The sequence below is a fragment of the Phaethon lepturus genome, unplaced genomic scaffold (genome assembly GCF_000687285.1).
Source record: "Phaethon lepturus isolate BGI_N335 unplaced genomic scaffold, ASM68728v1 scaffold49271, whole genome shotgun sequence".
Classification (NCBI taxonomy): Eukaryota; Metazoa; Chordata; class Aves; order Phaethontiformes; family Phaethontidae; genus Phaethon; species Phaethon lepturus.
In genome coordinates this window covers 314-12,486 of record NW_010519389.1, presented here as the reverse complement: position 1 = coordinate 12,486, position 12,173 = coordinate 314, and the positions used below count along the sequence as shown (strand labels likewise).

At 49.2% G+C, this 12,173-nt stretch overlaps 1 protein-coding gene across 1 annotated transcript; it reads right to left on the bottom strand.

The window, feature by feature from the left end:
- Positions 1-90: 90 nt before the first annotated feature.
- Positions 91-10,838, bottom strand: E2F4 (E2F transcription factor 4, p107/p130-binding; the record flags this gene model as incomplete). The annotated part of the gene is made up of 9 exons (XM_010297018.1): positions 91-213; positions 561-605; positions 3,177-3,224; positions 4,402-4,593; positions 5,673-5,958; positions 6,317-6,378; positions 9,496-9,539; positions 10,033-10,194; positions 10,729-10,838. Coding segments are annotated over 9 exons (1,065 nt in total), but the record flags the coding sequence as incomplete, so codon positions are not given.
- Between the last annotated feature and the right edge of the window lie 1,335 nt (positions 10,839-12,173).

Genomic DNA, 12,173 nt, shown 5'->3' with positions numbered 1-12,173 from the left:
TCATCGAGCTCTAGCACAAAAGGAATCCAAAAATAGACACTTTCCAAAGAGTTACAAAACGGTCTGTGTTTGCGAGGCTCGCAGCCGCACTGAGAAGTCAGAGGTTGAGGACAGGCACGTCAAAGAGGTCACAGACGCCTTCGCTCTCATCCAGGTTATAGATGTAGTCATGATCTCCAGGTGGAGGGGAGAGGCGGAGCAAGGGAGCAAACACTGGGGAAAGAGAAGCCCACGGTTGGTTACAAAACTCAGCACTCCCACACCTAGCCAAGAGCTGCCGATGGGCGCTGAGCCGCGGAGCCACGAGGAGACCACCCTGTAGGAACAGTCTTTCAGCTTGCTTCAAATCAGCCTTGTGGTATGGAAGAAGAGCCAGGCTCTTCTGGTCCTCACACCTCTCTCGGGGGCAGGCAGGACAGTGAGAATGGAGTCTGTGTCCAGAACCCAGAAAAGGTGAGGGCGAGCCTGCAGTCGCAAGGCTGTCAGCTGGGTAAAGCCACACAGCGTGGTCTTCCTCCCCCAGAAAGGCCACACCATGAGGGGGAGACTCAAAGACTCACCTTCAGATGACATCAGCTCCTCCAGCAGCTCAGAGTTCATACATTCTGGGGAGGAAACGAGCACAGTTAAGCAATGCAGTCTGCTTTCCTGGTGTGCCCCTGTGTAGTTCCTCACCCCGGTTATCCCTACTCTGGCTAAGGCACGGAGCGTGCAGCAGGCAGTGGGGACAGGAGGCTTGCGCCTCTTGCCATGGGCAAAGGGAAATCTGTGTGAGACTATTGAAGCTACATCAAAAAAATTCTACAGGAGTTTTCTCCCTGCTTTAGCTCAGCCATACCAGAACCAGTCTCCTTCATACGACGGGCTGGGCATGCTAGCTGGTGCCCCAAACTTCTCCAAAGGAAACTCTTCAACGTGTGCCTGAAACTGAGCTGGTAAAGCCCAACATATTCACAGTCCTCAATTACCCATCAACTTTGCTGAGAGTGGGGGAAAATTTCAAAAACAAACGAGCTGTTCCAGGAGCACTAGAACTAATGAGCCTCCGGTTTCCTCCGGATTTGTGTCCTCCTAATTCGCTCCCCTTGCCCCACGGCTGTGCTGTGGTTAATCCAGCCATAGGCCCTGGCAGATTCGCTGGCTGCCCGTTGCCAAAGAGAACGAACATCTGAGCTCTGCATATCCTTCCTTAACGAGGCAGTAACTCTGCTCTCCCCTCTACCGACCCCACAAAACTGTAAAAAAAATTATCTCTGAAATGTCATTCCCTCCTCCAGCATTGTTACTCTTGGCTAGCAGGTTCACGAGGCGCTTGAAGGGTAGGCAGACAAGCAGCCAGACGAGGCACGTGCAAGTCAATCTCTTCAAGAAACCAAGCGTTTGAAAACAACTTTCTGAATACCTCTCTCACTTTCCCAAGTTCAGTTAGTGAATATCTAACTCAATCTAACTGACTTGAACGAGATACTACCCACGCTTGAAATAAGCTTTCACAGAAGAAATTCAGATCAGCCCATTTTCAAGACGCTTATCCACAGCAGGCTGTTCCTTAGAGGACAGGAACCTACCTGCCTAATTCAGTGCCATGAGATGAATTCTCTCATCTCATTCAACACCAAGTGACTAGACAGGACTAATACCAGCTTCAATAAACAGCAATTAAATGCAGAACCTGCATTCTTAGATCGGGGCTGGTAATATAGCAGGGTGTGTATATGCGTGTGTTGAAATTCTTTTTTTTCCTCCAGGATATGACTTTAAAACAAGCATCCATTTAAAAAACGGAGAAAACCACGCAGAAAAAGTAATTCCAATACAAAACGCTACGGAAGAACTCCAGGCTCTTGCAGCTTAAACTGCATAGCCTTAACGCAGCCGCCAGTGCCAGGGCGACTGCACGGGGATGACAGAGGCTGCATGGAGCATGCTGCAAGGCCCGTTTCCCTCAGCTCTGCACTGTTGCTTTTTTAGTCCTGAGCTTTGCCTCAGTAGCTGTCGACTCTGTTTTGCAGAACGCAGCTTTCGTTTGCAATTCAATAGCGGATCACAGTTAAAAATATGACTTTGACGTGTTGCGTTGTCCGTCACTCCTGGATCTCCTTAATCCTCCAAATTGGCAAGATAAAACAACATATGTTACTGTAGACAGCAAACATCTCCTTTTTAATAGGGTTCACAAAGTCACACAGTACAGTTAGTTTGGGTTAAGCTAGATCTTCCACACGGGCTAGGGCCTTGCAGCAGTTTACGTTTCACATTGCAAAGTCAAATTTATTCTTCAGCATACTCAGTCATTACCAAGACCTCATCCACTGCCTACAGCAGCAAGTGCTGAGCAGGGAGGAAAGGTGTTCTCCAAGGCCAACTGCGGAGCCCAGGGCTCCTAGCACACAGATCGGGGGCTCGTGCACGGGCATTTGGGACCGTGGGGTTTTTACACAAAGGCAGCACCTTTCACAAAGCACCTGCTACAGCACAGGGGACTCGTACACATCCTGTCACCACCGCAAAAGCGCTTGCGTGTACTCAGCTCTGCCTAGCTGCAGGGCTAGAAAATATTACACCAGCACTGAAGGGAAATAAATGTGCAAATAGAGTTTCCCAGTTTAGGCTTGTGTTAGACCAAATTCCTTCACCTCTCCTGCTCGTAGGCCCAGAGTCTGTCCCACCCTTAGGCAGAGGCAGAACTATGACAAGCAACAGCATCCCCTCCCCTACTGCTCCAAAATTACTAGCATCACCAAAACCACTGAGGGATATTTCAGAGAGAGAAGACTATCTCCCTAGACTATTTGCTTGGATTAGCCTCGGGCAGGCTACAGCTGAAACAAGACTAACAGGGATTTTTCATGCGTGCCAACAAGCTGGAGAAGGAGCATGGGAAGCCAGAGCACAGATTAGTGTTGGCATGGGGAAGGGAAAGCCCTCATCTACACGCTGCAGGGCAAGCTAACAGAGGTTGCTGGCAACAGGAAGACAGAAAAATACATACAGAAACCAGTAATTTTAAGAGTCTGTAACTACAAGTAGAGAGCCAGCAGCCACCAACAACCACAAGCACCTTACAAAACCACAACCCCGAAAAATAATCCAAAAAGGGAGTGAATAAAACAAACTGTCCCACTTCTGTGGGTAGATGGGCACAGAACAAAGCCGTGATCAGGGAATGAACATACCTCTCGTTGGATCAAACATCTCTGACAGCTCTTTGGGAAGTTCCAGTACTGCAAATACAACAAACCAAATGGTTTGCATCGTTACATGAAGAGTCTGAAATACTTTATAGCGTAATCACCTACTGTCCTACCCAATCCTTGTGCACCCAAATCATCCTACGCCATCCAGAAATTCTGCTCCCATGCCCCATGTCACATATCTCTGCTGAAATGATCAGCAGTACTTAAGCTGGACTACTTTAAAATAGATCTGTAGGAGCTGTGAGACATGAACAAGTTATCACAGTCAGCAGCTCCAAAGTAATTGCCCATATGTAAGCCTCACACGGTGTCAGCGCCCGTACACCACCTCGATTTATCTTCTGTAGGATGAGGGCATGCCTTCAGAGAGTCAGCACAGGCCCACCGGGACATGGCAAGCTAGATGCACATTAAAGGCTTAATTCTACAATTGACGCTACTCCAAGATGAAGACAGAGAGTTCACGCTTCTCTTGGACACGCTAGCTGCAGAAGTGTGAAGAAGCAGTGCGTGAGCTACATTTGAGCAATATTTCCTCTTCTAACCGTAACTCTATTTAGAGTGTTTCTGGGAGTGAAGGCAGGCTTCAAAACCTTGGAGCCATGTGTCTTACTTACAGGATGCTTTTCTGTCCTTGGGCCAGCCTGCCGTTTCCTGGCACAAAGCTCAAACGTTCCTTGTTTAAAGCCCATTTCACCTCACCGAGCACATCCGGAAGCTCCCCAAATATACACTGAGAGATCGTTAAGACCACAAGATCACTAAAGATAGATGTATTTCTGATAAAGGAGAAAGACAGAGGCTAGAGCTCTCCTAATAAAGGAAAACTCCCTACCAGTTACAAAGGTGCTCCCAGTGACGGCTGGAAATTCTATAGCTTTATGGAGTCTCAAAAATTGGACCTAGCACTACAGAGGGGACTGAAAGGGAATAATTCTACATAGAACAGCAGAGGCGTGTGCCACGCGAGTGTCCCTTGCAGATTTTCTAGTACTGGTGTCACAGAAAGCATCAGGATGCTAGACATGACACAGTCACCCTCTCACCAGGCTCCCCAGCACCCTCACAGGGAAATGCCTACTCATCCCTCGCAGACAGCAAAGGCAGAATGGACTTCAGGTTCCTCCTCCAGGGCCAGCAGCCTCTCCCTCGCTCCAAGCAGCACACTCTTGGAGCAACACATGAAACGAGGGTGCATACTCACTTCCCGTGGGGTCGGGCTTGATCGGCTCAAAGGAGGTAGAGGGACTGGGTAGGACGGAGCTGCTGTCCAGGGAGGCAGAGGACTGTAGCGGCTGGGTGTCCAACCCGGTCGGCTGGCCGGCCGATACCGATGCATTGCTGAGGGGGTCAAAGTCGCTGCTGCTCTTGGCCTCTGCCGCTGAGACACCGCATTCTGGAAAGAGCCACAGACAGACACAGGAATGTCATCTCCCGCTAGCCCCAAAGCAAGCAGCTGCCTCACAGACTGAACCCTCACTGGCAATGCTGGCCAAGCACAGTCAGCTGCATAGAAAGAAGGCTTCTTGCTTTCACCCAGCAAAAAACTCCGAGGTCCTGCTGCAGTTCTGCTGGAGAGCGGTCTCGGTGGTGCCAGGCTGCACGTAAGCCAAGAGCGCGCTCTCACAGCGGTTAACACAAGCCAGGTAGTAAGCTACACCGGGAGGAGCATGGCCAGCACACTGAGGGAAGTTATTATCCTCCTGCTTGGCGCTGAGGCGGCACTTGGAATGCTGTGTCCAGCTTTGGCCACCCGCCAGTGCAAGAAAGATGTGGAGAAGATCCAGCTGAGGGCTACCAAGATGGCCAAGGGGTCTAGAGCACATGGCTTACAAGGAGGAGTGGAGGGAGCTGGACTTGTTCAGTCAGGCAAAGAGAAGTCTAAGGGCAATCTAACAGCAGCTTGCAGCTACCTGAAAGGCACTAAGAAAAATTAAGAACGTCTCCGTGATGCCAAATGATGTAACATGCACAACAGGTACAAGATGCAGCTCAAAGGAGCCAAACAACAGGAAAAAGGAATTCCCTGAGAGAGTGCTGCAGCCCTGGAAGAGCTCACCAAGGAAGCTAGGGATCTCCATGGCTGGAGGCTTTCAAAATCCAGCTGGATAAAGCCACAAACCAACCTAATCTAGTATTTTTGGCAGTCTTTTTTCAAACTGAAAGTTAAACTTGAGTCTTGAAAAGACCCTTTTACAAACTTCTGCTAATCAATGAATCTACACCATCAGTCTCTCCCCCACCACTGCTCCTCCAGGCTGGTACTACCCCCCTCAAGTCTTATTTTCATTAACACAGCCAGTCCAACTAATCAAGACAAAAGAAAAGGCTCGCTGCAGCCAGGGCAGGGGTGCCCCCTTGGCCAAGAGCTGACAATGCTGCACGACCAGCAGTGCCAGCCTTGGCCAGGCCGAGGAACGTACTCTCCTTTGTCGGCCACCGTCTCGTTCCTGCCTCCTGCAGCCTCCCTCTCACCTGTGCTTGCGGCTTTCTGCGTGGGAGGGCTATGGTCCTGCGTGCTGGTAGGTGTCGGCGTAGAGGGCTGGGTGCTGCTGGGAACGGATGCCTCCTGGAACTGGGCGAGTGGTGGTATCTGCGGTTTCGAGGGTGCAACTGCCTGGCACTGAATGAGGTCTTCAGGGGGAGGGACAGGTAGTACGACAGGAGGAGAGCTCCAAGCATCTTTGTTTACTAAGAGAACATCAATGGGACCACTGGTGCTCTTCAGATGGATCTGATATTTCTTCTGCCCATTTAGGCCCTGAGAAAAGTAAAAAGGAAAACACAACCATACGTTAAATGCCCTTTTCAATCGGAACAGGAATTTCCCAGAGGCAAGACATGCTGTCCAGACAGTTCAGCACGGTTCCACACACAATTCCCCCGACTCCCAGGACTATTCCTCCCCTGGTGCTCCTGCAATTACTCACGTACTTCCAGACAACAGAGTTTCCTAGCAACTATTTAATATCTGGAGGCTTCCTTGGGTTGCCAGTTCCTCCAACTCCAAATTTCTGACTGCCAACTGACCAGCCTGGTCAACCCAGCAACAACCCCTGCCCCGAGACACACACACACACACACACACCCTGCAGTCTGCCCACTCATTTATCGCTCACCTCAGGGATGGGAACCTCCAAACGTGTGCCTGATGGGGCTCGAATCGCAAGGAGGGTGTCTCCTGTGAAAAACAGACTGGTCAGCACTCAGTGGGCGCAAACTGTTCTGATGATAATTAAGCACTGACAAAGAGCCCCTCCTCAAAGCACCCTGTGTCCTGCCCTCCCTTCCTTGGAGGACTGCTATTTACACCCATCTGAGCTGCTAAGCATGCCATACAGCTCCCAATGTGCCAACCACTCAGGGCACAAAGAACCTGCAAAGTTTCTCCCAAAACAACCCTAAAGTTTTTTAGCAGCATCCTTAACAGAACTAACCTTTCTTTCCCTCAGAAGGGCTTAAATTCATTCTTAAGAACAACTGAATCCTAAGGGAAAGATCCTTCACTCTGTTGTCATTGAATCGTAAATCCATGAGCGCACAACTCGGCGCTGCACTGCCAGCGGCAAGACGGTGTAGAACTAGGCTGAAGGACCAGGCTGCTAACGGCATGGCAGCCTCATGCTGGAGGACCTATACCCAAAACCAACACTCCCCAGCACAGGCGGGGTTGGGAGGCAGGCTGAAAGCATCTTTCCTTTTCAAGTTCTGCAGCTCCTTAAGACCTACGCCCCTAATAACAGGTCAGCAGCTTCCAGTCCATACCCAGCTTTACGTTTAATGTGAGAAACACAAACAGAGAAATACCGGTGCTGTGAACATTAGACTTACTCAGAGCGAGCAGTTAGCAGCTTTCATTTGGAACATTTAAGCTTTAGTGTGGTCAGGGTTCACACTTCACCGGAATTCTGCATTAAGCTTCACTTGATAATTAACGCAGAAGATCCCCAGAGCGATGAGAGAGGGTGGACAGCAGAAGAGCACACCCTTTAATTTCAGGCAGGCAATCAAACGTCAGATCAGCAAAAGGTACAGGGATTAAAAATACCACAGGATTTATCAAAAAGATGGCATTCCTTTAACAAATCTGTGATTGTTAAGAGACATTAAAAATGCACAATAAAACTCAAAGACCTAAGCTCGAGCTTTAAGAACTGTTAGTTTCAAATTCAGGTGCTGTGTTTCTATCTCCCTTGATCACTACATCCCTAATACTTTCACAAAACAGCATACAGTGTGTTTCCACTTCCTTTTTGATCCTGCAAGTGCAAAATGCATCACAGGAACAGATGGGAAATTTATGTTTCCCAGTCACTAAAAACTAACATAGTCTTTTTTTTTTTAATTTAATCCCCATAATGAATCCGTATTTGACAAGAGTCCAAGCATGGAAATCTTCAAGCCCTAATTCACTTTGAAAAAGTGAGTTCAGTAGCAGCCAATCAGAAAAACCAGGAGCTGGAATTCAGCCTGCACCACAGTTCAAGAACACAAGAGGTCCAACAAAGAATCTCTGCAAGGCTCAGGTGCCCAGGAGGGGGAGGGGGGGGGGGAAAGTTTCACAAAAAAGAAATGCGTGGAGGGGGGGGGTGGGGGGGGGGGGGGGGGGGGGGGGGGAAAGTGTCATGTAAGGCATATTCATACAGGAAAACTGAACAGATGACAGAAAAACCTGGATCAAGCCTCTGTTCTAGAAGGAATTCAAGTCTGCCTGAAAAGTAAGACCTAATCTCTGCCCGTTTTGGTGAGGTCTGACTTGAGACACAAACAGGTTTACAAAAAACAGGTGCAATAAAATGCAAAACACTCAGTCAACCAAGCAATAAGCTGTCTGCTGGTCTCCAGTAAACTCTTCCAGACTGCTAAGAGTTATCTGGCCCCAAGCACCGTCAAACTGAAAACACAATCCCTGCCCCCCAAAAAAGTGGTAGCTTAAATCAAAGTAAAGCAAAGGGGATGGTGTTGCATAGGTTAGCAGCGAGAATGTGGGCAGTATAAAATCTGGTGAACAAGGAAAGGCCACAACAAAGGCAAAGACAGAAGAGCTGATGAAGGGCAGGGTGAGAAGAGTGCTTAGAAGAGAGGAGGAGAGAGTCAGATAAAGACATGGCTTAGTGGGCACGGTGGTGTCGGGTTGACAGTTGGACTTGATGATCTTAAAGGTCTTCTCCAACCTTATCTGTGAGATAAAGGGTGAGATTAGGCATGGCTGGGGGAGGTCAGGATAAGTAGCTTCAATCTCTGCTGCAAGCAAGCAGATGCAGGTTGCACAGGGTCAGGAGAGGTCAGGTGTCCACCGAAGCAGAAAGGAGCTGCGACTCCACACCGCTACAGCCGAGAAGAGCAGTTTATGTACTGCAAACTGCTGCATTGCACGCTGGCCACTGGGGATTTTTTTTTTTTTTTCAGTCCTCCAGCTATCATTAAAATTGGCAATAGAGAAGAAACAGGGATTCCTTGTGGGTTTTCTTCACTTTTGCCCACCAGAGACAGAATTATGGCTCCTCACAGCTTTAGGAAGGCAGTACATAAGGGAGTGAGGTCACAGCAAGCAGTGTATTCCCTTCTGCCCTGCTCTTCACACTTGCGTTCTTGTTAGCAAAGGGCATGATGCAGCTGAGGGACCACTTTTTATATTATTTTCCTGCTTACACTCAAATTTCTACCATGCAATAGAATTTGCTTCCTATAATTAGAACATTGTCCACCCAAGGCCTTAAAATCAAGGGCTTCTAACATAACACACATACACCCACACAGTGACACCCAGCAAAAAGACTTCCTTAGGAATAAGCAAAAAAAAAAAAATTTAATATGCCCACGTTTTAAGCTATTTGAATCACAGAATCATTAAGGTTGGAAAAGACCTCTAAGATCATCAAGGCCAACCATCAACCCAACACCACCATGCCCACTAAACCATGTCCCCAAGTGCCACGTCCACACATTTTTTGAACACCTCCAGTGATGGTGACTCCACCTCCCTGGGCAGCCTGTTCCAATGTTTGACCACTCTCTCCATAAAGAAATTTTTCCTAATATCCAATCTAAACATAGCAGCTGTGTTCCTTTAAACACAAGTAGAAGAAACTGCCTGACCCCTCCGATGGTGGCAAGAAAGCTACAATTCAGTTGTACCCAAACCCAGGATGGCGTCAGAGCTCGCATTAGGTTTAACTTGATGCTCTTGGGCAGCCCGTGGTCCGCTGCCTCCTCTTTCCTGGAGAAAGGAGAGCAGCCAGGACAGACTGAGAGGACTGCAGCGTTACATCTTTATGATGGAGCACCATTTCCTCACCTGTGAAGCACTTGCAGATATCTTCATGTGTCACGTACGCTAATGTTCCCAAGGTTAAGGATAAAGGCTACGGCTTCCTGCGCAAACAGAGAACTCAAAGGGCACCTGGCGTTTCCTTCCTGCGCACAAGCAACACCATTCCCAGAAAGCTCTCCACGCCCCACTCTGAAGTGGTCTGCAGGCGAGGTCTGCAAGCTACATACTCGTCAGAGGTGACATCCTAAGATAGCCAAGCCACAGGAGCAGCTCTGCACTCAAGAAAGTGGCACCTGTGACTCAGAGCGAAGCACTTCTCTCATCATGGTAAGCATTGCAGTGTTTTTTACTTCAAAAAGCCAGACATGAAGCTGGGCACTGCAGAGCAAGCTGGTGCCCAGGCTGGAACACCCTAATTTCAAAGGCAGGCACTGCCTCTTGACCCTTTCAGTGCAGAACCTCCAGCAACATCAGGTCACCACCACCCCAGCCCTCAGGTCTCTGCTTTTCAGCCCCGCAAGCAAACAGGGAGACAGAGTAATCAGTTCACACAAAGGATATCGACTGTTCTGCACGTCTTCTGTAACATTTTTGATGCTCTGCCGAACCCACATCTTCTGCTGCTCCAGCTCCTGTTCTCGCTGCTCCAGGTCCTCTATGTCTGCCTTCAGCTCGATAAGTTTGTGAGCTATTTCACGTGTGTTGCAGCCAGGACCCACCCCTCTGTGCAAAGTAAAAAGGAGTGACATGCATCAGCCTCTGGAGGCACCCAGACCAGCCCCAGCCTCCCAGAGAGGTTGCCACCTGACTTACAGCCAACCCTGTCATATGTCAAGGCCAGATCGCCTGGAAAGCCTCATCTCTGCCTCTCCAGATCCCCACCTTCCAGCACAGCAACATTTGGTACATCTGCCTACATGCCACAGGGCTGTCCCCCATCTCCAGTGCCATGACGGGCATCTTTTCTAGCCCAAGGCACTGCAAATGCTTAATTTGTACCAAAATGACAGCTCTGCTGTAAGAGAGACGGGCCATATGTACATCAGCTTTCTCATTGCTACCATCAGCATAGCCCAGCTTGGGGAAGAACAAGCATGCACAGACCACCTTGCTTGGAGCGGGGCATTTTAACCACGGTGTCACTTAGACAACAGCCTCACGGAGCCCTGCTTGCCTGAAGAGGAAAAAGGTGCCCATACGACAAGACCTGGGCCTAGAAGGGACCTGTCAACGATTTAGATCTTCTCAGTCACTCACTTCCACTGGATACTGTTCTTGGATTTCTTCTCGATCAACCCGATGCCTTCGAGGACATTCGTGATATCGTAGATCCGTCGCTTCTGTCGCACAGCCAAGGTATCCGCAGCCTGCAAAAAGGTTAGGCACTTAACTCCAAACTCTCAGGCATGTTTCACTCCTTCCTGCCCATCAGATTAATTCCTGGCCAAGCACATCTCATACCTCTCTCGTCTCAGTGCCTCAAATTACAAAGCTGTGTTCTCAATGTCATTACAACCATGAGAAGAAGCCACTGCTCCTTCGTTCCTTTTCATACCCACCAACCTCCCCACTAAGCACAACCCAAATTCCAGCCATCTCGTGCACAGTGGGTCCAAAAATCACCATTCCTCAGCAGCAAAGCAGTGCTGGAAGACACTGGTCTGGCAGCCTAAAATTTCAGTGCTCCTTCAGGGTAAAAGAGATGGGGATGGGAAGAGGAATGCAGAGACCTGTCTGCATGACTGACAATAGCTTAGAAAAGGCAACATTCAAAAGGCCTTTTCTAAATCTGATCTGATGCCGCTTGATAGAGAATCAACACCTTTTCAAGAGAGGCAGATTTCTTTGAAAGACATGACACCGGGAGGGGAGTAAGCATGGCTGTAAGGGAGGGGCTCCTCAGCAGCCGTGGGACTTCCCTGCCTTGCTCATATGACTCTCCTCCCCTCGGGTTTCGGGACATGCCGGACTGTGCTGATACGTCTGTTTCCACTACCACATGGCAACCCAGTACCAGCAAGAGTTTAAGTGGCACGGCACCAACGCAGCCAGGACAGCAATGTCAGCAGCACTGCATACAGAGCGGGTCAGCACAAGAGTGATGTTCCCTCTCACCTACCAGTAACAGGCTGGGACTTCAGCGACCGAACACTGCACAGCCATTGAAATCACGCTAACAAATACAAATCCCACCTAATGGGCATTTTAAGCAGAAATGTATTGCCCAAATCCAAAGAGACGACAATTTGGCACGAGAGAGGACGGACACCTACAGCCAGGAGGCTCCTCCAGCCCTTCCACTTTCAGGGATTTCTGGCACTTGTCTGCTGCCTGGAAAGGGTTAGAGCGCACTCACACGCATATCCACGGAAGAGCTATTTGTAGAAACCACAGCTAAGGAACTTCACCTACAGAAGAGGCCTAGGTTTAAGTACAGTACATGCCACAAAGACAGAGTTACTTCCTCTAGGTGAAGACCTTCAAAATGCAGAAGCAAGGCATGTTCACAGGGCACTTCTCCACAGCCTAAAGGCATCAGGGACAACCTGTGGCAGAGATGAATCTGCCCACGCTCCCCTTCCTGCTGCGTGCCGGGGGGCAAAGGGCAGTACAGAAGCACAGTCTCTCTGTTTCTATACGTCTCAGAGGCTTTATAGGGCCAGATCCTTATGGTGCTGGTGATCAAGTAGCACCTGGGTGTG